The sequence below is a fragment of the Mus pahari genome, chromosome 2 (assembly GCF_900095145.1).
Source record: "Mus pahari chromosome 2, PAHARI_EIJ_v1.1, whole genome shotgun sequence".
In the NCBI taxonomy this organism is placed as follows: domain Eukaryota; kingdom Metazoa; phylum Chordata; class Mammalia; order Rodentia; family Muridae; genus Mus; species Mus pahari.
The window spans coordinates 163,544,627-163,568,767 of NC_034591.1; the positions used below are offsets into that span (position 1 = coordinate 163,544,627).

At 40.4% G+C, this 24,141-nt stretch overlaps 2 protein-coding genes across 6 annotated transcripts in view; one reads left to right on the forward strand and one right to left on the reverse strand.

Annotated features, from left to right (window-relative positions):
• Positions 1-5,482, forward strand: part of Etfbkmt (electron transfer flavoprotein subunit beta lysine methyltransferase) — an 8,002-nt gene extending 2,520 nt beyond the window's left edge. For 3 of the 4 annotated variants that reach the window (XM_029535701.1, XM_029535702.1, XM_021191534.2), the window contains 2 exons: positions 2,539-2,669; positions 4,642-5,482. In XM_029535701.1, the coding sequence (XP_029391561.1) occupies positions 2,539-2,669; positions 4,642-4,985 (475 nt within the window). In that variant the 3' untranslated portion in view covers positions 4,986-5,482. The remainder of the gene's footprint in view (positions 1-2,538; positions 2,670-4,641) is intronic. The other variant, XM_029535703.1, reaches the window with a different exon arrangement.
• A 273-nt stretch (positions 5,483-5,755) lies between these two features.
• Positions 5,756-24,141, reverse strand: part of Amn1 (antagonist of mitotic exit network 1 homolog) — a 33,592-nt gene continuing 15,206 nt past the window's right edge. For both annotated transcript variants that reach the window (XM_021191312.2, XM_021191311.1), the window contains exons 4-7: positions 18,641-18,858; positions 17,589-17,645; positions 15,209-15,320; positions 5,756-5,963 (exon numbers count right to left, since the gene is read on the reverse strand). In XM_021191312.2, coding sequence (XP_021046971.1) covers positions 5,890-5,963; positions 15,209-15,320; positions 17,589-17,645; positions 18,641-18,858 — 461 coding nt within the window. In that variant the 3' untranslated portion in view covers positions 5,756-5,889. The remainder of the gene's footprint in view (positions 5,964-15,208; positions 15,321-17,588; positions 17,646-18,640; positions 18,859-24,141) is intronic.

Below are 24,141 nucleotides of genomic sequence, written 5' to 3' on the forward strand. Positions count from 1 at the left end.
AAATATTGAAAATCCTTCTTCCTTTATGCACCCACCCCCACTTCCATTTCATTCTCTCTGGCCCCATACCATAGCAGCAGAACCAGAAAGCCATTGAGGCCCATGCGCGTCCCAACTTTTATATGGTTTGGATTGCCATCCTTCTGGTGAAGTAGAAGAGGATTTGTTCTGTGGGAAGACAAAGTCATCTCCAAAAAGATGTCATATAGTTACCCATGATAGCGGCACCCTGTAATCACATCACTTAGAGGCTGAGGCATGAGGCTAGGAGTGTGAAGCTATCCTGTGATATGGAACAATGCTTTCTTAAAACATTTAAATAGTCTCTTGTGCTCACATACTTGACTTTGGCACTGCCACAGAGAGGAAGACAGATGTTGAGGCCTCTTGATTCTGGATTTTTAGCTGAGACTAAGTGAGAAGACAGGGACTGTCAACAAAACATTCAGAGAGGGCTGCACTACATCTAGAACTGGTCACTGTTAATTTAGCTTGGCTTCATGACAGTCATAGATGTGGATACCTTGTAACAAAATAGTTTTTACACCTGCCCTGGGCAACCTTTGTTGTCAATTCCAATGAATCTGGAGTTACCTCCAAGACACACCTCTTGGCATCTCTATGAGAGAGTGCTTTTCTTATGTTTTCTATTGCTGTAATAAAAAAAAAAAACCATAACCAAAAGCAACTTGAGGAAGAAAATGTTTATTTCATTTTACACTTCTAGGTCAAAGGAATCTATCACCAGGAAAGCCAGGGCAGGAACTCTAGGCAGGAACCTGGTGGCAAGAACTAAAGCATAGTCCGTGGAGGAGCTCTGCTTACTGGCTTACTTCTTGAAGCTTGCTCAGTTTGCTTTCTTAACACCATACAAGATTACCTGTCTGGCACATTGCCCCCAATAGGCTAGGCCCTCCCACATCAATCATTAAACAACAAAAAATGTCTCTTAGGCTTGCTCATAGGCCACTCTGGTAGAGTCATTTTTCTCAACTGAGTGTCCCCTTTCCCACTTGCCTTTAGCTAGTGTCAAGTTGACAAACTAACCAGGACAGGATATTTCCAAAGAGGTTTAACTGAGGAGGGAAAGCCCACCTTGAAGTGGGTGACACTTCTAATTGGGTTGCATTCTGAATACAAAGAGAAGGAAGAAAGCTAGCTGAATCCTAGAATCCCTTCCTTTTCTTCGTAGTTTATCCTGAGAGCATCAGTCTCACACTCCTGCTGCCACAGGTCCCTACTGCCACACCTTCCCACAATGATGGATTGCATCTTCAAACCGTGATCCCTCAAAATAAACTCTTCTCCCCTTAGAAGTTTCTTGTCCGGTATTTATTTACAGTGATGAGTCATATTCCCCCTACCCTCAGGGTCTTACTATGTAGCCCTGGCTGTCCTAGAACTCACAGAGATCTACTTGCCTTTGCTTCCTGTATGCCACCATTGCCCAGTTCCAACCTTTTTTTTTTTTTTTTTTTTTTTTAAGACTTATCTATTTTGTGTATGAGTGTTTTGCCTGAATGTTATGTCTCTGCACTTCATGTGCCTGGTGCCCATGAAGGTCAGGAAAAGGCATCTGATCCTCTGGAACTTGAACTTGAATCTTCTGCAAGAGTACCAAGTGTTCTTAACCACTTCAGTGATGAGCCAATTCTCCATCACTGAGCTAGCCCTCCAGCCTTCCTACTAACTTTTGTAACACATACCTTAACCCAAACTCTTGTTTTTGTATCAGTTTGGTCATAGCTTTGTTGCATAGTTTTACTGCCTTACACGAACTTAAGGCATAACCACAGATTAAGCTAACACCCCTCAAGAAACTCTAGTATGAGCTATTAAAGAACCTACATGGTCATAAAAGATCCATGTGTTTTACTTTGTGCTCAGATTCATGTGCATATCAACAATTAGTACAGAGTTCTTTGATGGATCCTAAAGACCCAGCCCTTCAAAGATCCTGCTTTCATACTATAAATGCTACCTGCTTCTAGAATTGGTTCTTCAGCACACAGAAGCTGATCATTTGGGATTTTTCTCTTTGGCAGCTCATTTTAGGTGGGTCCTGCATTTGATTCAATTTAGCATTGTCCATCATGTTTTTTCATATAGTTGCAACTATACTTTTTTTTAGAAAACAGTAGCTGAAACAGAGGCAAACACTTTTAACATGTCCATCTACTACTCTTTGCTTTAGCATTGATCTTGATTTCATCTGGTTGTCAGATGAAAAGGTAGAGCTGTCAGACAAAAGGTCTTCTATTTCCCAGGAATAGTATTGTTACTGCTACAGGCCAGGTAGGTTCTCTATCAGAAAAAAAGTATATTTAGTTGCTTTGTGTGTGGTAGCACAGGTATACCATGGTATGCATGTGAAGGTCGAAAAAACATGAATTGTTTTTTTTTCTACACTATGTTGAACTCAGTTCACCAGACTTCAAAGCAAGCACCTTTATCTGTTAAACCATCTTGCCTGTTTTTGTTTTAATGCTTCTTACTCTCGTTTTCCATACCTTACCTGTTTTCTCCTTCCTAATTTAGGTATCTTTTGGATAACCCTGCTGTTGTTAGAGGAAAGTCTGTCTTAGATCTTGGGAGTGGATGTGGAGCTACAGCCATTGCTGCCAAGATGAGTGGAGCATCAAAGATCTTGGCCAATGACATAGACCCCAGTAAGGACTGCATATTTTAAAACATTTAAAGCTCATCCTCTTACACCCCCTACTCCCCTTTTCATCATGATAGTTTATTGCCTTGTTTTGTAATCTGATACTGTGAGGTATGTTCAGTGGGGCTCAGTGAACTAGTGGTTCATTTCCCCAAGAGGATTTGATTTGTTTGCCAGACATTCCACAGGGATACCTGTAGAGACACAAGTTAGCTCAGAGTTAAGAATGCCCTGAAATAGGTAAGTAATGTTTATTTGACACAAAATGCAAGTTAAGATAGGCTTGTCTCTTTAGTAGATATTTTTACTGCATTAAAACCAATCTGTGTTGGGTGTGGCAGCCCATACCTTAAATTCTAGCACTCATGTAGTTCCAGGCTAGCTAGGGCTACAAAATGATATCCTGTTTCAAACAAACCAAACAAAATTCAAGAAAGAAAAAGGCCCAAGTTGTGATAGTTAAGCTTTTTTTATTATTATTATTTTTTGGTTTTTCGAGACAGGGTTTCTCTGTATAGCCCTGACTGTCCTAGAACTCATTTGGTAGACCAGGCTGGCCTCGAACTCAGAAATCCGCCTGCCTCTGCCTCCCGAGTGCTGGGATTAAAGGCCTGCTACACCAGGCCTGACTGATAGTTAAGCTTTTATTTCATATGATTTTCTTCTGAACCTACTTTCATTTAGAATAGAGCCTTCAGGGGTCTTTAAGAGGTTTCAGATATAACTTAACCAAGCCCAACATTTGTTTTTCTGTATATAAATAAACATACGAAAAAATAACCCACCACTGCTCTTCTGTATTTAATATATAGTGTTTTAAAAACATTCCTTTATTGGCTATAGCCCACATGAGAAAGTGATAGACCACCATGAATATAAAACCAAGTAAGAGCTCTTTATTTAAGCTAGAGAACTGAGAGCACGCTCTTGTCACAACCCTAACCCTGATTTTTACAAACAAAAGACCACAATTAAATCACATGCCGTAAGCTAGGAGAGTTTTTACTTTTAACAAGGGATCATTTCCCAACAAGGAAGGAGGAATGTTGGGAGTGACCTTGCTTGAACCTTAACTGCTTTACTGCCATGTCACCATAAGTGCTTACTGGCACAAAGTCCTGGCCTTTGTGGGAAAGTACTAGCCCAGTTGAGAACAAATAGCTACAGCCTCTTATGGACAGGTACCTAGCAACCCATTCTGTTCTGTTCTTCCTGCTGAACTTTTTACCCAGCCAATATCCTGGTCTTGAGAACAGGTGTGGTTCACAGAGATAAAGCAACCCTACTCTACTCCCAGTCCCCAGCAACCCATATCCTGCTTCTATGAGTATATAACCTGTGTGGGAATAATAAAAATTTGTCAGCTTGATCAGATCTCCTGACTCGCTGTCCATTCTTCTAGCCTCTTGTCCCCGCATTTTCGTCCAGGTGCCCCCCAAGTCCCTGTCAACTGTCCTGCGGGTAAGGACAGAGGAACACTGATCTGTTAAACATTTTACAAGCATCATTTCTCAGGAGAAACTGTTTTGTCAAGCAGGATATAATTCTGGGTGTGAGGGTGGGTTTGGGGTCAGGATAACCTGATCTCTTCTAGACCATTTCCCTTTTCTTTCCTTTTTTCTCTCCCTTTCTCTTTCCCTCCCTTTTTTTTTTCCTGTTTATTTTATTTTATTTTTTTTTGAGACAGGGTTTCTCTGTGTAGCCCTGGCTGTCCTGGAACTCACTCTGTAGACCAGGCTGGCCTTGAACTCAGAAATCCGCCTGCCTCTGCCTCCCAAGTGCTGGGATTAAAGGTGCCTCCAAGTGCCACCATGCCCAGCCAGGTGTTGAATTCTTTAGGTTTAGCAGCAAGCATCTTAACCTGCAGAGCCTTCTAATTAGCCCCTATTGTTAGATTTTTAAAAGTGTTTAAATAATAAATAAAAATAGCCTACTGATACATGCTTACAGACCAATTCATCATATGTTCTCTAAAGTTGCAGGAATGGCGATTACACTAAATTGCAAATTAAATGGACTGAATCCTTTTCCTATTTTAACTAAAAACATTTTGAATACCCAACAAAGTAAGTTTGATCTCATTGTTCTTGGAGATATGTTTTATGATGAAGACCTTGCAGACAGCCTTCATCTGTGGCTGCAGAACTACTTTTGGACCTATGGAACCCGAATACTGATTGGTGACCCTGGGAGGCCCCAGTTCAGTGGACATAGCATTCGGCATCAGCTGTACCAACTAGTAGAATACACACTTCCAGAGCCAACTCAGCAAGATAACAATGGACTGACCACAAGTGCTGTATGGGATTTTCATCCCTGATTTGTTAAAGTGCTTTCAAGTATGAATATAGTTGTTTGTGCTAAGTTCTAAAAATATCCTCTGTAGGAGGTACTCAACAGTTTAAAGAATGCAGTTCAGTGGCTTGTGGTGGATCGGGCCCTGAATACTACCACTTGCGAGGCTGAGGTGGGTGCATCTCTGTGACTTAGAGGCCAGCTTGGTCTATAGTGAGTATATAGGTTTATGGTAAGACCCTGTTTCAAAAATTGATAGATAGATAGATAGATACATAGATAGATACATAGATAGACAGATAATAAAGTAAATTTCTTCATTCCTTTGCTGTGACACCGTGAATAACTCTGTATGGTTACTAAAGTTAGTTATGGTTATGTTCCCATTTCACATACCAACGTGTCAGGATTTTATAACAAAACACTGTATCATGTACAACTGCATATGTAGAAGGTATATCTACGTATGTATGTATGGATGTAATATACATAATTTGCTTCAGTATTAATAAAATATCTCTGGAAAGATAAATAAGGGACTCAAGTGTTACCTTTCTGATACTATAACAAAATAACTGAGGAAATCAGCTTAAAAGAGAAGTGATCATACAGAGAAACCCTGTCTCAAAAAAACAAAAAAAAAAGCCGGGTGTGGTGGCGCATGCCTTTAATCCCAGCACTTGGGAGGCAGAGGCAGGTGGATTTCTGAGTTCGAGGCCAGCCTGGTCTACAGAGTGAGTTCCAGGATAGCCAGGACTGTACAGAGAAACCCTGTCTCGAAACAAACAAACAAACAAGATTGAACAGATTCTCTGAGAGTCACAGCTTAACTAAAACAATAAAATAGTAAATTGGTGTTAAATTAAGTAATAAATAAATATTTATAGCGCAAATCCTGGGCAAGGTCTTGAGATCAGCCTCGGTAAAGATCAATAAACAGACCAAGTCACTTGCTTTAGTTTTCTTGATCCTATTAATTGCTCCAAGACTTCTCGTGAATGATCTATAAAAGAGAACAATGACACTATATTAATTTACAATAATCAAATGTATTTAATGTTTTTTTCATATATAAACTAGATGTAAGCTGAGAATATCCCTGTAATACTAGTACTTTGGAAGTATAGATATAAGAGTCAGGAATTTAAGTCAGACCCAACTCATAGCAAGTAGGAGGCTAGCATGGGCTATTTAGCACAAAGTTAAAAAAAAAAAAAACAACCTAGATGTGGTGATAACTATTACAGGGTTATTGGAAGAATTAAAAACAACATGAAATAAAAGCATAGTGGTAGAGATATGTAAGCCAAAGCCCTTATGTTTGGCTTTGATGAAATGTGTAGTAAAGCCTTTGCTTTGCTTGGGTTATCAGCAGAGGCTGTGAAATTGTTTTGAGACTAAACCTTGAAGAAATGTCTTTCTGGAAAGTTTTCACTTGGTTCTATGTGAGAGCTTGTAGCTGCACAAACCTTGGTCCTAAGATACTCCTGGTGAACCTGGAGTTCTTACTTTTAATTATGGCTAGTCATGGTCAAAAAGGACTGAGATTTATGTGTGCTGTCTGATCTCTCGGGCAGAAAGGGCAAGAAACTCTGGTAGATGGAACTTTTCCCAGCCTCAACTAACCTTGTGTAATGATTGAATAAAATAACTGGAGTGAACTAGCTGGGTGTCAGTCTTTCCAAGAAGGCTGAACACCTCTGCTCTTTTGGAAAATGAAGGCTTAGTACCTTGGTGAGCTCTCTCTCCACTGTGGCACCTATGACCAACATCATTCAATACATAGTGGGGCTGGCGAGGTGGCTCAAGAGGTAAACGTACTTGCTGCCAAGCCTGACAACCTGAGTTGAATCCCTGGGAGCCACATGGTAGAATGCATAGTCTGACCTCCTCTATGTGCATACTAGGGGATATATGATGTACCTCTCTATACACAAATAAATGAATGTAATTTATCAAGCATATTTGAAAGTTATTTTAAATTTTAAGTGCTTTGCCTGAATATATGATCAGTGTACCACTTGTGTACCTGGTGTCCATAGAATCCAGAAGAGAGCATCAGATTCCCTGAAACTGGATTTATAGACATCATGGATTACCATTAATTATTAATGAGTTCTCCAGTTGCATACTATGCTTTGAAATTTTAAACTACATTTACTTAACAGGGCTGGCAATCTCGCTCAAGGGTTAAGAGGACCTAGGTTCAATTACCAACACCCACATTCCACTCCCTGGTCCCCATAAGCTCATGGTTATATCATAATGCAAAATGCATTCAGTCCAACTTGAGAAGTCTCCACAGTCTTTCAGTCTCAACTCTGCTTAAAAGTCCAAAGTTTAGAGTCATTCTAAAGCTTCACTTTCACAGCTTCACAAAATGGTTTCTCAGGGACTCTATGCAGGGACAACCCTGCCATACGCATACCTGGACTTAGCTGCTCTCCTTAAATACAGAAGATTCCACAAAATTTTTACTTGTGTACCCTTGATAACTCGAACCAAGAGGACAGCACTGCCAACTTTGACTACCATGAATCCAATCTGTAGCAGCTTTGTTGTTGCTTTTTAGCAGCAAAAAATTCTCTTTGCCTTTTCTTCTCACAAGTTGGAAGCTTAGCTGAGTAGGCTCCTGCCTTGAGGCCATCCTTTATATCCCAATGTAGATTTGGCCTTGCCTTGATTTCCATCTCTTTTTTTTTGTTATTGTCTGTTTTTTTTTTTTTCGAGACAGGGTTTCTCTGTGTAGTCCTGGCTGTCCTGGAACTCACTTTGTTGACCAGGCTGGCCTCGAACTCAGAAATCTGCCTGCCTCTCTCTGCCTCTCTGCCTCTCTGCCTCTCTGCCTCTGCCTCTGCCTCTGCCTACCGAGTGCTGGGATTAAAGGCATGCACCACCATGCCCAGCCTGATTTCCATGTCTTTCACACAAGTGTGGCTCCAACATTAAATTTCCTGGTGTTCTTTTTCTCTTCAAAGTGTACATTTCATATTTCTTTTTGTATCACTTTCTCTTTTTCACTGTAGACTGGCATAGGAGGGATTACTAATAACCATGTGACAGAATCAATATTAGGCTGTATTGAAACCTCCTCTGCCAAATAAATTAGTTCATCATTTGCCAACTCAGCCTCAGACAAATTATTAGGACAAGAGTAGAAGACAGCTACCATCTTTGCCAAAATACCACAAGAATTGCTTCAAGCCCTGTTGCTAATATTCCCTTCTTAAATCTCTTGAGCCTGCCTTGATAGTCCATATAGCTCTCAGCACTTCTGTCTTCCAAGATCCTACTGAGATGGCTCATAAACTCTGCTTCCAGTGTTCAACTGCTTTCCTAGTCTTAAATACTGGATCTTCCACACTCCTCCTAAACAAGCATAGTCAGGTCTGTTACCACAATACCCCATTCCTGGCACTAACTTCTATCTTAGTTACTTTTCTACTGGGGTGACAAAATACCATCACTAAGACCAAGAAAGTGTTTAATTGGACTTACTGTTTTTCCTAACCATTCTGAAACAGTCCCAGCAACTGAAGACTAAATATTCAAACATATAACTGTGTGGATAGCCCTGGGGTTGCTTGTATTTTGATGGTAATTTCGAGGAGGATGCAAACAAGGAATGAGTCACATACTCAGGTGAATTTTTTTTTAAAGATTTATTTATTATATGTAATTACACTATAGCTGTCTTCAGATACACCTGAGCAGAAGACGGCATCAGATCTCATTACAGATGATTGTGAACCACCATGTGGCTGCTGGGATTTGAACTCAGGACCTCTGGAAGAGCAGTCAGTGCTCTTAACCACTGAGCCATCTCTCCAGCCCTCAGGTGACTTTTTTTTTTTTTTTTTTTGGTTTTTTGAGACAGGGTTTTTCCGTGTAGCCCTGGCTGTCCTGGAACTCACTCTGTAGACCAGGCTGGCCTCGAACTCAGAAATTCACCTGCCTCTGCCTCCCAAGTGCTGGGATTAAAGGCATGTGCCACCACTGCCCAGCCCTCAGGTGACTTCCTGTGAACCTTCTCCCCACCTTAATTTGTAAAATAAAGGCTAGAGCTGGTGATTGGGCAGGAGAAGGGAAAGTGGAGCTGAAAGTTTGGGAGAGGAGGAGGAGAGGGAAGAAGAGAGGACATGGAGGAGGTGGAAGGAAAGTGGAGCAGAAGCACATGGCCTGGAGAAACCACAAGTTAAATGGGGTCTCATAGATGGAGAAGATGGTAGTATAGTGGTAGATCTATCCAATCTAGGCGTGCAGCTTGTATTCATATTAATTGAATTGTGTTTTCCTTGGCTGGGCTTATTTGGGTTGGAGATTTACTGCAACATGACCCTATTTGGGGGCAGGGGTGTCATTCTCATCCAAGATATCACAAATGCTTGTGATATCTTCATATACACGTTTGTTATATATGAAATTGAAGTAGTTGGTAATCAGACACCTTCCCCCTTCTCCCCAATGCTGGGTATTCAATCCAGGGTCATAGCATGCTAGGGAATCTACTGCTAATCTACTGCTAATCTACGTTTTCTCTCTTCACTATCACTTAGCTTTAAATTCAGGCAGTTATCATAAATTAGAGGCAAGCCTGGGCTACATAGTGTGTACCGAGACACCTGGCCAAATGAGTCTGGCTAAAAAACTTAAAATAAATGAGAGAGAGAGAGAGAGAGAGAGAGAGAGAGAGAGAGAGAACAGCAGAGATAGCAGCATGTTGTTCATGTTCAGTAAACAGAAAGAGAAGAACTATCCTATCCATTATAAACAATTAGAACTAATAAATTAGCCAGGTTGCAAGGTACAAAAACAAAATATAAAAATCAAATATTTCTGCATACCACTAAGGAATGACTCAAAAGTGGAATTAAAGTAAATTTACTTAAGTTTTCATAAGAATAGAAACCTAAGCATCTGAATTTAAGTCCATAATACCAGGCACTTGGGAGGCTGAGGCGGGAGGATCACAAGTTTCAGGCAAAACTGGGGTAACAAGTAAGAATCTGTCTCACAAAACAGAAAAAAAAAAAAAAATCTAAATAACAAAACACTGGAATATTTAGAAATGAGTTCATAAGAGTGAAAAGCTACAAGACTGGGTAAAATAGTTACACAGCACACACAAAGCTTTAGGCTCAATGGGTTGTAGTTGTGCACACCTTTAATATCAGCACATGGGAAGCACAAGTAAGCAGATCTTGAGTCAGAGTCCTTCCTCCTTTACACAGAGAGTTCCAGGTCAGTCAGGGATACATTAGCTTTTTTGTTGTTATAAATGCTATAACTAAAAGCAAGTTGAAGGAGGAAAGAGTCACAGTCTATCACTGAGAAAAGTTTGAGCTGGTTTTTTAAGTCTTACAACTATAATTACACTGGTACTGAACTGTGGTTTTCCTTCCTTCCTTCCTTCCTTCCTTCCTTCCTTCCTTCCTTCCTTCCTTCCTTCCTTCCTTCCTTCCTTCCTTCCTTCCTTCCTTCCTTCCTTCCTTCCTTCCTTCCTTCCTTCCTTCCTTCCTTCCTTCCTTTCTTTCAAGACAGGGTTTCTCTGTGCAGCCCTGGCTGTCCTGGAACTCAGTTTGTAGACCAGGCTGGCCTCGAACTCAGTAATTTGCCTGCCTCTGCCTCCCGAGTGCTGGGATTAAAGGCGTGCACCACCACGCCCAGTTCTCTAGCCCCTTCTTAATGTTTTTTTGAGACAGGGTCTCATAGTCCAGGTTTATTTCCCACTGGCTGAGGTTAACCTTTAACTCCTGATTCTCCTAACTCTGTCTCCTGTGCAATAGTATGCCTAGCTTTATTCTGGATATGGAGGACAAAAAGTAATGACACAACCCTTGTATTTTAGAGGTTTAAAAATAACTGGCCAGGGCAGTACTTACAGCTATTATATAAATACAGAAATTTTCTTTGATTTTGTTTTTTGTTTGCTTTTTTATTTGATATTTTATTTACATTTCAAATGTTTTCCCCTTTACAGGTTTCCCCTTCGGAAATCCCCCACTCCGTGCCCCTTCCCCCTGCTTCTATGACGGTGCTCCCTCAAGCACCCACTCTCATCCTCCCACCCTAGCACTCCCCTACACTGGGGCATCGAACACCCTCAGGCCCAAGGGCCTATTCTCCCACTGATGTTCACCCATCCTCTGCCACATATGTGGCCAGCGCCATTGGTACTATATTGACTAGATTGGGAGAGAGGGGGCAGCCTTGTCTAGTCCCTGATTTTAGTAGGATTGCTTCAAGTTTCTCTCCATTTAGTTTGATGTTGGCTACTGGTTTGTTGTATATTGCTTTTACTATGTTTAGGTATGGGCCTTGAATTCCTGATCTTTCCAAGACTTTTATCATGAAGGGATGTTGAATTTTGTCAAATGCTTTTTCAGCATCTAATGAAATGATTATGAGGTTTTTTTTCCCTTTGGGTTTGTTTATATAGTATATTATGTTGATGGATTTCCATATATTGAACTGTGCCTGCATCCCTGGGATGAAGCCTACTTGAATGATTGTTTTGATGTGTTTCTTGGATTCAGTTTGCAAGAATTTAATTGAGTATTTTTGCATCAATATTCATAAAGGAAACTGGTCTGAAGTTCTCTTTCTTTGTTGGGTCTTTGTGTGGTTTTGGTAAACTGCGGCTTCACAGAACGAATTGGGTAGTATTCCTTCTGTTTCTATTTTATGGAATAGTTTGAAGAATATTGGTATTAGGTCTTCTTTGAAGGTCCGATAGAACTCTGCTCTAAACCCATCTGGTCCTGGGCTTTTTTCAGTTGGGAGACTTTTAATGACTGCTTCTATTTCTTTAGGGGTTATGGGACGGTTTAGATGGTTTATCTGATCCAGATTTAACTTTGGTATTTGCTATATGTCTAGAAAAATTGTCCATTTCATCCAGATTTTCCAGTTGTGGTAAGTATAGGCTTTTGTAGTAGGATCTGATGATTTTTTGAATTTCTCAGTTTCTGCTGTTATATTTCCCTTTTCATTTCTGATTTTGTTAATGTGGATACTGTCTCTGTGCCCTCTAGTTAGTTTGGCTAAGGTTTATCTATCTTGTTGATTTTCTCAAAGAACCTGTTCCTGGTTTTGTTGATTCTTTGTATATTCCTTTTTGTTTCTACTTGGTTGATTTCACCCCTGAGTTTGACTATTTTCTGCCATCTACTCCTCTTGGGTCTATTTGCTTCTTTTTGTTCTAGAGCTTTCAAGTGTGCTGTTAAGCTGCTGGTGTATGCTTTCTCCAGTTTCTTTTTGGAGGCACCCAGAGCTATGAGTTTTCTTCTTAGCACAACTTTCATTGTGTCCTATAAGTTTGGGTATGCTGTACCTTCATTTTCATTAAATTCTAAAATGTCTTTAATTTCTTTTTTTATTTCTTCCTTGACCAAGTTATCACTGAGTAGAGCATTGTTCAGCTTCCGTATGTATGTGGGCTTTTTGTTGCTATTGAAGACCAACCTTAATCTATAGTGATCTTATAGGAGGCACGAGATTATTTCAGATAGATAGTAGAAACTTAGGCCTTGATCTCATGTAGGTCCGGGCAGAAGACAGTGAAGAAACACTGTCTCAATGGATAATAATAATTGTTTAGATTGCTTCAAATTGTTTTTATTATCAAAATGAAGATGATTATAAATTTGGTGGTATTTATGATATTAAAAGTCCTCTGGGAGAGAGGTTAAGCTACTAAATTAATCTATTCCTTTAATGATTTCGGGTTACTGAACCAAGGGCCTGCTATTTTGGGAGAAAGGCTCTATATTTGTGTTAACAGGAAAGGAGTGATATGGATCAGATACAACAGAGGAAGACCCCCTGAAGATCTTGGCTACAGAAAAGAGAAATTGGAGAATCAGTCAGGATAGGTTACTTGATTCTCTGATGCTTTGACATAGGAGCAGCCCTATAACTGGCTTAGATATAAAAATGTCTCTAGGCAAAAGTTCAGTTAAAATTGGTTGTGGAGTCATTAAGATTCATCGTGCCATCCTTTACATGGCATGAATAAAGATCTATTACAATTGATTATTGATCAATTAACTCATAAAAGGACAGTTGTCTTTCACCTGCTCAAATAAGGAGCAAAAATTCATCCTTAATTAATCTGTGTACAATTTATGTAAATATCTTTATAGTGCTAAAATTTTGGTTATAAAATTCATAGATTGCAGAATATACCTCTGGCAAGATTCATTCTCAGGGACACTGATATGACCTGTGGTTCCAGCCCCCTACCTCCTGAAGCTGTTTCTAGAGAATTGCTTCCAAACAGCTTCAGGAATAGCTCAGCATATGTTTTGCCTCAGCATGGGTCTTTCCTTAGCCAGTTTCTTGCCTCAGCATGTGTATCCAATCAGGCCAAGTCCATGGAGTCCTGACAAATGGCACTCATCTAAGCAATGTAAGGCAGACAATACATGCATACTGTTAGCAAAGAATCCTTCATCACATGTCCTTTCACGTGTTTGCCTTAGCAGAACATCCTTTCTCCTGTGTCTATGTTAGTGAAATGTACTTTCATGAGTCTGCCTTAGTCTTTCACCTTTGTCCACTTCAGGAGAACACTCTTTCACGTGTTTGTCCCAGCAAAACATCATACAACACAACTGCTTTTTCAAAGAACCCTTAAATTTGCACTTTATTCAACCAATCATGTAACTGCAAAGTTGGAAGGTCCCTAACCCCTGCTTAACTGTGATAAAAAGGTAAGGCTTCACCAGCTCAGGGTCTTCCACATGCATCCACTGCATCGGAGAGGTTGGAGGGTCTGAACTCAAGCTTAAATAAAGACCCTTTGGTTTTGCATAAGAGCTATATTCCTAGCCGTGCGTGGTGGCACACACCTTTAATCCCAGCACTCAGGAGGCAGAGGAAGGCAGATTTCTGAGTTCAAGGCCATCCTGGTCTACAAAGTGAGTTCCAGGACAGCCAGGGCTACACAGAGAAACCCTGTCTCAAAAAACCAAAAAAAAAAAAGNGGGGGGGGGGGTGGTTAGATTCCTGGTGGTTTCTAGTGGTCTGTGGGGACCTCACAACCTGGGCAAATAATCTGAGTATACAAACTCTTTGCCTAATTCTTGTTCAGCAGGAGCTTTATGTGCTGAGCTATGTCCCCAGCTCTCAATAGATAAAATTTTTGTTGTGGTATTTGAAATGATGTTTATAGCCCAGGTCACCTCAGAATTTACTATGTAGCTGCAGCTAACCCTGAACAAGAAGCCATCCACTCTACCTTAGCCTTATGAGTGTTGGAATTACATGGATGAGTCATGATGCAAAAGTTAAATTGTTCTTAGACTCACATTCTACATTTTGAGTAAATGGCAGTCAACTGATCATTTAGCATATTTAATAGATATAATATAATAAACTTTTTTGGTTGTTGTTTTGTTTGTTTTCAAAGACAGGGTTTTTCTGTATGTAGCCCTGGATGTCCTGGGACTTTGTAGACCAGGCTAGTCTTGAACTCATAGATCTGCCTCCTGAGAGCTGAGATTAAGGTGTCCCAAACTTGATATTTTTTATTGTATGTATAAAACATCATATTAGCTGGGTGTGGTGGTGCACGCCTTTAATCCCAGCACTTGGGAGGCAGAGGCAGGCGGATTTCTGAGTTCGAGGCCAGCCTGGTCTACAGAGTGAGTTCCAGGATAGCCAGGACTACACAGAGAAACCCTGTCTCGAAAAAACCAAAACCAATCAAACAAACAAACAAAAAACCCAAAAAACAAAAAAACAAAAAAACCCAAAACATCATATTAATACTATCATCAGTTCCAGAACAGCCAGGGCTATACAGAGAAACCCTGTCTCGAAAAAACCAAAACCAATCAAACAAACAAACAAAAAACCCAAAAAACAAAAAAACAAAAAAACCCAAAACATCATATTAATACTATCATCAGTTCCAGAACAGCCAGGGCTATACAGAGAAACCCTGTCTCGAAAAACCGAAAAAAAAAAATACTATCATCATTGTTGGCATCATACTTAAGTAGGTAACAATGAACCCTATTACCATCATTATTACAATCATTACTATGACTACTGTCTGCTTTAAGATCTGAAATAGATTAGATAATCACATTGAGTGAGCCTATGAAGGAGGTGTAGCACTGTATCATTTTACTGACAAATACAATGAACAACAGAACTAAAGGAATAATGAATTTTCTTAAGTTTCTGCAGTTGGTAGAAGATGAAGTCAAAATTTAAACACCAGCAACCTGTTAGACTGACCTGTTATCAGGGGGCAGCCATGGAAAAGAAGTATGCATATCTGAGGACATGCAGTCAGAGCAGCTTCTACAGCCTTATCAGTTAGATTTATACAGTATCCCATGTTAATCTCCTATGTAGAAAACAAAATGAAAGAAATTTAAAAGCTAGATTTATAGTAACAGCACAAAAAAGTTTGGAAAGTAATTTCATACAAAAAACCCTAATGTGACTAAGTTACCATCCTGTCCTGATCCCACTTTGCGTCTGCTTAGACATTTCTACCAACAGCTATGTCTGCTTTAACAACACATTTGGGATTTCCTAAGACTCTGACCATGGTTCAAATATATTAACCAAAATAACTGGTGTTTATATAAATTAAAGTAACTGATAATGATATAAATGAAAATAAACTGTTATGTTTTGACTGAAGTAATTGTCTTGTTTTGCCAAAGCAAATATAGGGTCATTCTGACCCTCATCTGACATTGATGTCATTGTGGTTTTTGTCTTTAAAATTCTGCATCTCTGAGTTTCAGGACTCAGAGTCTCTATGAGGCACTAGCCTAATCTTGGTTGTCAGCCAATAAAAGACTTTTTATAGCACTTAGATGGCCTAATAAGCATGTATTTGTAACTTTCTCATGTGGATTACTTCAGAACCAAATATCTACTTATTTTTTAAAATCCTACAACTTTGTAAAAAGAATTGATGAATGTCCTTATCTTTATATTTCCAGTACTTGGGGTGTGGAGGCAAAAGGATCAGTTCAATGCCAACCTCCATTACAAAGCAAGTTCAAGGCCAGCCTGGGTACCATGAGACCTTATCTCAAAACCAAAAAATGTTCCCTCACTGAGTACTTTCTTTCTCGTTCTTGCCACTTTCCCTCCCCCCCACTCCACTTTCTGCCATGAAATAGTATAGCAGAAGCTAAGGCATAGATGTTGGACTTTTCTATTTTCTTTCTTTCTTTTTTTTTTTTTTAAAAGATTTATTTATTTATTTTTATGTATGTGTGTACACTGTAGCTGTACAGATGGCTGTGAGCCTTCATGGGGTTGTTGGGAATTGAATTTTTAGGACCTCTGCTTGCTCATCCCTGCTTGCTCCAGCCCAAAGATTTATTTATTATTATACATCAGTGCATTGTAGCTGACTTCAGACTTCAGACGCACCAGAGGAGGTGGTCAGATCTCATTACAGGTGGTTGTGATTGCTGGGATTTGAACTCAGGACCTTTGGTAGAGCAGTCAGTGCTCTTACCCACTGAGCCATCTCTCTAGCCCAGATGTTGGACTTTTCAATCTATAGAACTGAGAAGTAAATATCTTTCTTTTATAAAAAGAAAAATTAAAACCAACCAATCAACAAAACCATGAAAACCAAGAGTGGTAAAAATAGAGGCTGGGAAAATGGATCAGTAGGTGAAAGTTCTTGCCACGCAAGCCTGAGGAGCTGAGTTCAATTCCCATGTAAAGGTAGAAAGACAGAACTAACTCTGTAAAGCTGTGCTCTGACCTCCACACATGTTCTGTGATATGCATGTGTACAAATAATACATAAAGAAAGAAAGGGGCTGGAGGGACAGCTCAATCACATCTGGCTGCTCTTCCAGAGGACCTGGGTGTATTATAGCAACCATATGTTGGCTCACAACTGTCTTTAACTCTAGTTCTAGGGCATCTGACACCCTCTTCTGGACTCTGCAAGGATCAGTTGTGCATTTGGTGTACAGATACATATGCAGGCAAAACACCTGTTCACATGGAATAAAAATAAGTTTTTTGGTTTGTTTTTAGCCAGGGTTTCACCATATCACTCTGGCTGGTCTGGAACTTACTGAATAAATCAGGCTGGCCTTGGACTCCCGGAGATTGGCCTGTGCTGGGGTTAAAGAACATGAGCTACCATACCTGGAACAAACGCACATATTTTTTTAAAAAGAAAAAAAAAGAAAGAAAGAAAGAAGGAAGGGAGGGAGGGAGGGAGGGAGGGAGGAAGGAAGGAAGGAAGGAAGGAAGGAAGGAAGGAAGGAAAGAAAGAAAACAGGATGAAAATCTGGGTATGGTGGTTCACCCACTGTAATTCTAACAATGAAGAAATTGAGGCAGGAAGATGGCTGTAAGTTCAAGGCCAGTTTAGGCTCAAAATATAAAGTAAAACCAAAATTAAACAAACATCTCCAAAAGATAAAAAGGCCAAAGGAAAATGATATCTCAGCAGGTTATCTCAGGTTTGTTGTGCAAACCTGAAGACCTGAATTCTTCAAAGCTCATGTAAAGGTGGAAGGAGAGAACCAAGTGTACAAAGTGTTTTCTTGCTCCTTGCCCATCAATAATAATACTTTTTTCCTGAAGATAAAATTTAGTACATTCATAAATGTTTCAAAATTACCTCTAATTGTTTGGCACATGGTCCACTAACAAGTGCAACCACACCATTGTCAGATACCTAAACAAAAGGGAAAAGAAATATACCTTGTGATGGAGATGAAAGAATTTTCTAAAGTGCATTAATCATGAAGAATAACTTCCTTCCATTCAGCAAACATATATTTTAGTTATATATTCTTCCCATTAACTAAGATGCCCCTAACAATGGACCATACAATGCCCCTAACAAGGACCATACTTTCTGTTTATTGAAAAGCACATCCAGAAAGATATAGGAAAGGAATAAGTGTTGTAGTAATCTTATACAGAAGTTTTATAAGGGAAGAAATACTTTATCTGACTCATTGACCCAGGACAGCAAGCAAAACCACAAATCACAGTCCATGGCCCTGCCTCAGAACAATATGTACGTCTCCACTGACCTGAGTTAGGGGCATGGAAAGGTTACAAGGGGGACATATCTATTGTTCTGAAGCAGGGTCATGGACTGGTTGGATATGAATGAAAAAGAAATAATATAGTGAGATCAAAGCTATGTGTTCAACTTAGCTTTTTTTTTTTTTTTTTTAAAAAGATTTATTTATTTATTAAATGTAAGTACACTGTAGCTGTCTTCAGGCACTCCAGAAGAGGGCGTCAGGTCTTGTTACGGATGGTTGTGAGCCACCATGTGCTCTTACCCACTGAGCCATCTCACTAGCCCTCAACTTAGCTTTTAAAAGTTGATTACATGAAGAGTTCAAAGTAGAGTAAGATAGATTATGTTGTTGTTGTTGTTGTTTTTTTAAGGTAAATTATATTTAAATAAGTTGAATACACACACACACAAAAGCTTTAAATGATCTCAAAGCATATAATTAACTTGGTAACAATTGGGCAAATGTTCTGTGAAGGCAAGTTTTAAGAAGCATTCTTGAAAAATCATTCTCATACCATCAGGATCATGAAATGGTCAACAATTTAAACAGTAGCAAAAGAACTAATGATAGTCTGATTAGTCATGGATAATAACTGAGACAACATGTAAGTTGTGACAAGTTATCTCTTACTTACCTGCGTAGTTGAAAAGTCAACACACTGCAGAAATGGGCAGTTTTTTCCTAATGCATGTAAGGACACATCAGTAATACCCAAGCAGCCACCCAAATCAATGATCTTTAGCAGCTGACAATTGAGTGCAAGAGCAAGGACTCCTTCATCAGTGACACTGCAACATCCTTTCAAATAAATTTCATGAAGGTCTGAACAAGATGAAGCCACAGCTTTTATTCCTGGGAGAAAACACAATTACTAGCAGTGAACTATGTTGTTATATAAAGGTATTATTACAAAATTAAAAATAGCCAAATAATTATCAGGAAAAAAAATCTCTTCACACATTAGAGGGACAAGGACGTCCTTTATGAAATATAATCATAGGGAGGCTTAATGGAAGCCTGTAGGAACGGACACCAGAGGCTGCTTTTATAAAGGCTACTTCAGCCCTTTTGAGAGCAACCCCTTTTGTTTCTTGACCTGATACTCTGTTAGATAACTAAAGTTAATACATGTTAGACATATCTACCTTGAAAGAATAGACTTAGACTTGACTGTACTAATTATTGCATTAAAAATACAGTAAGGGGCTGGTGAGATGGCTCAGTGGGTAAGAGCACCCGACTGCTCTTCCAAAGGTCCGGAGTTCAAATCCCAGCAACCACATGGTGGCTCATAACCATCCATAACAAGATCTGATGCCCTCTTCTGGAGTGTCTGAAGACAGCTACAGTGTACTTATATATAATAAATAAATAAATCTAAAAAAAAAAAATACAGTAAGGTCATAAGTCTGTCAGAGTTTCCTTGCTTTACCTTAAACTAGCTATGATTTGCCCTCATCAATGTAGTCACAGGATGCAACACTTTACAGTTACTTTTGTCTTATACTTTAAAAAGTTGTTAACAGTTCCTTTGTCTTTGGAATACTCCCCCCCCCCCCGGGGGAAATTTGAATCTATATCCTAGGCTATCCATATTTGGTTCAGAATAAACTATTTTCTCATCTCCTTCAAGTGAGGTCAGTATCTTACATCATATTAAACAGGCAAATGCTCTACCTGTGAACTATAGACTGTTTATCATTCTAGCAATCATCAGTTGTATGTTTTTGCCAGGTTCAGAGCAGTCCATCCCAAAACAGGCCAAGTATATCCAGGAAAAGGTGCAGAGGCAAGAAAAGTAGATTTATGAAGGTAGCAGTTTTGTTAGTTGTGAAGGCTAGGGAGGGAGACCTTAGAGGTAAAAAGACCAGATGAAGCCGCCTGCCACCTATTTCCAAGTTCCCATTATTGGCAAAGAATTCAGAGACAAAGTATGAAATCAGGATGAAGTTTTACACAACAGAGAGAGTAGGATTTTCAAGCGAGCCTCAGGACTCAGGCTTTTCTTGGCAGGTCATGTGCTGTAGACAGGAATGTTTGCCATCATGCATATCCCATGATTCCTTTCTTTTCCTCTGGCCAGAACATCATGAAGGACTTGAACTTTCTGTAGTTATTTCTTTTATTTATATATTCAATTATCCCCAACCTCCTCCTCTTTCTTCAGACAGGGACTATGTAGTCAGGATGGCCTTTAACTCACAATGATCACCCTGCCTCAACTTCTAGAGTGCTAGAATTACAAATGTGAGTCACCATGGTTGGCTTCTTGTCTTAAACATTCTTCATGTTAAGTTTCATAGCGATTAGCTAAAAACTAAGGAATAATTTTATAAAGGCTAGATATTTTGGGTTCTATAGCTCTAAAGAAAGGTCTAGCAATTTACATATTTCCAGCAAAAGAATGAGAAGAATGGAAAGGCAAAAGGGAAAAGCAGCAGAGGACAAATCCAAAGGAACAGCTCTGTTAAGACACCTGCGAAGATATACTTATTTTTCTAGTGATGTTGAAACAGGCACTTAGAAACAGCTTTTGTTAAAAAGGATTGCCTATTCACTTGGTCTGACAAGACAACTAAGGTGAGATATAAGCCTGACATTGTTGCCCTTGTTTTATGTCTATAGCTTTTAATTTTAAGACAGGCAACAAAGGAAATATAGTTTAGTTGGGACGATATTTGGATTTGATTATAACAATGTACTTGGAAGCCTGTTTCTTTTATCTGTATATATTATCTACACATATATCTAGCAACCTCAGAACTCCATCAACTTCCCACCTTCTTCAGGCTATTTATACTCCTATCTCTGAAAAATAGTACAGATCCTCTCCAAGACCCCAGTAAGTGTTTTTTTTTTTCTTTTTTTTTTTTGGGGGGGGGGGATTCGAGACAGGGTTTCTCTGTGTAGCCCTGGCTGTCCTTGAACTCACTCTGTAGACCAGGCCGGCCTCAAATTCAGAAATCTACCTGCCTCCCAAGTGCTGGGATTAAAGGCATTGCCACCACTGCCTGGCCAAAGTGTATTTCTAATTAATCCAGGTACAAAGAATCGAATTCAGGATGAATTGGTTTTAGGTGCATCACCACAAGGCAAAATTGTGTCCTTTTATAAACATTCAGGGAGAATCCCCTATTTACCATTTTGTGCCTATGCATAATTGGGCACAGAAGGTAACTTATGGGAGGGGACATGTATAATAGGCAAAATAAATACATGAGTTAATCTATCAATCAAAATAGAGAACCACCTAAACTATGTTCCTTAGTAATCAGCCCTCCTTTAGACCCCATTGATGCAAAATCACTACTGTTACCTCGAATTGGTAAGAGATAGTATACTCTAGAGCTTAATATGAATGACTATGGCTCTAAAACACTGGTTCAAGTTATTCCCAATTTCATATTCCAAAGTTAACAACTTCATGATACTGTTATAGTAATAGAACTAAAAAAAATTCATAACTCAAAACACATTTTTTAAAAAAAAATTAAACAACTGGGGGCTTGCTTATAGGTTCAGAGGGTGAGTCCATGACCATCGTGGTAAGGGGCAAGGGAGCATGGCAGCAGGCAGCAGGCAGCAGGCATGGAGCAGGGGCAGTAGCTGAGAGCTTGCATCCTGATTCACAAACATAGGCAAAGAGAATAAGACTGGGGACATTTGAAACTTCACTGGCACACTAACTCTAATAAGTCTACCTTCCTAATCCTTCCTAAACAGTTCACCAAGTGGGAACCAAATACTCACACATATGAGCCTATGGAGGCCATTCCTATTCAAACCACCACTTTTTTTTTTTTTTCCCCCAGGTGGTTCTCAGAGGCCTCTGGTTCAAATGACTAGCTTTTTACAACAGAGGACACATGTTCCTGGCCCAGGCCACACTGCTAGTATTCACATGCCTAGGCAGGAAGCCAGACAAGCTTCTGGGACTGCCCAATATTGTGTCTAAACATTCGAACAAATGGCTTCCTTGTGGGGCTAGACACTGCTAGAGAAGCTCTTTGTAGGCATGTGGCTTAAGCAGCCAGAACAACCATATGTTCACTGGCTTTGTGGGAACAGCATAGGCTACTCTGGCAGTGAAGAGACCTGGAAACCTGCTTCTGCACTTTCCCACTGCTCATGCAGTTAGAGCTCCCCTTACCCTTTTCCCAGCATAGATGCCTCCGGCCTTTTGGAAAGGGCAAACAGAGAAGGCCCAGTCTGGTGCTAGAATATAGCAATTCCCCTTTTCATGGTGGCACTCCCTTCCCCTTAATGACTTCCCTGTGGGAGAAGGAAGATGCCAGCTCTGGGAACAGACAAAAGGCAGCATACCCCCGCCTCTGTGTCACTAAGGCTGACATTCTCCTTGATAGATAACCAACATTTCTCTGGTGCAGATGGCTCCTGTCCTTGAAGGGAACATGGAACAAACATCCTTGAAATGATAAGTGGCCCACTCTTGGACCATGAGAGAAGGGCAATTAAGTGTTCCCAGACAGCTGTGACCAGTTTGTAAAAATACACTACTCCTGATAGCACTATAAAGTTACTTCCACAGCCTCTTGTGAGGCTATGCCAGTGCCTGACAAACACAGAAGTGGATGCACACAGTCAGCTATTGGATGGAACACACGGCCCCCAATGGAGGAGCTGAAGGGGTCTGCAACCCTATAGGTGGAACAACAATATAACTAACCAGTACCCCCAGAGCTCGTGTCTCTAGCTGCATATGTAGCAGAAGATGGCGTATTCAGCCATCATTGGGAAGAGAGGCCCCCTTGGTCTTGCAAACTTTATATGTCCCATAGAGGGGAATGCCAGGGCCAAGAAGTGGGAATGGGTGGGTAGGGGAGCAGGGTGGGGGGACGGTATAGGGGACATTCGGGATAGCATTTGAAATGTAAATGAAGAAAATATCTAATAAAATAATTAAAAAAAAAAGTTACTTCCCAGGTCAGTAGGTTCCCCCTCCCAGCTGCAAAAATGTTATCAGGTTTGAAGAATGGCTTCCCCTTGTTACCTCCCCAGTCATGTAACTCCAAAGTCCAAGGATCCCTGCTTATGCATGTGTGCGTATAAAACCTCCAAGCCCTGCCTGGCAGTGGTGGCCATGCTTTTAATCCCAGCACTTGGGAAGCAGAAGCAGGCCAGTTTCTTAGAGGCCAGCATGGCCTACAGAGTGAGTTCCAGAACAGCCTGGGCTATACAGAGAAACCCTGTCTCGAAAAACAAACAGAAAGGACAAAAGCTCCAAGCCCCTGGATTCAGGGATCACATTTTTAACCTGCACAGTGGGAAAGGCTTGTGATCCAGGTCTGACTCATGAATAAAAGCTCTCTTTGTTATTATAGTGGGCTTGCACTTCCTGGTGTTCTCCTGGGGTTCCTGAGAACTGGGCATAACAGCAGCAGATGACCTCAAAAGGCATTTCTGTCAGGATCATGTTTGGTTTTCTCCCATCCATCTGCTCCTGACTCCTTCAGTCCTAGAATCTGAGGTTCTTGGGCTGTGTCATTCTGGGCCCCATCTGATTCCTGTGTTCTGGCATGGAGCCTTGTAGCCAGGAATGGACAGCTGCTATGCTTCAACTCCCACAGCCAGGACATCTACATGGTATCTGGAGCTGGGTGGCAAGGAGAGCCAGCACCTGGGAAAGATCACTCTCTGCAGTGGTACCAAGTGGCTGAATATCCTCAACATGCCCCAGAAATCATCTTCTCTTGACACCAGTTTCCCAAGGGCCATTCCTATAGTCTTGCCCTGCCAGGGTTTCCTGTCCTTTAAGCCATGTCTTTAGTAGAAGTGAGAAGCTGGCATTGTTCAGCACTGTGGAGGAAAGGGCAGCTCACTGGATACTCTAAGCTGGCAATGACATTGGCCTGGTCTGTCAAACTCAGAGCTACAAAGTTGGCAGAGGAATAAGCCTGACGTGAAGAGATGGGTTGTGAGGGGAGGCCACAGTACTGACAAGGAAGTCCCAAGAAGCAAATGAGGAAAGGCCCACACAGAATGCAGTTATCTCTATCCAGATGTGAGACATTCAAGGACCCCAAAGCAGCTGGTGATTAAGCAGGTAGGATTAAGGATTTGGTTCTAAGGTGCCCTCTGATTGGTCCATGTTGCCATGGGAACAACCCTGTGTTA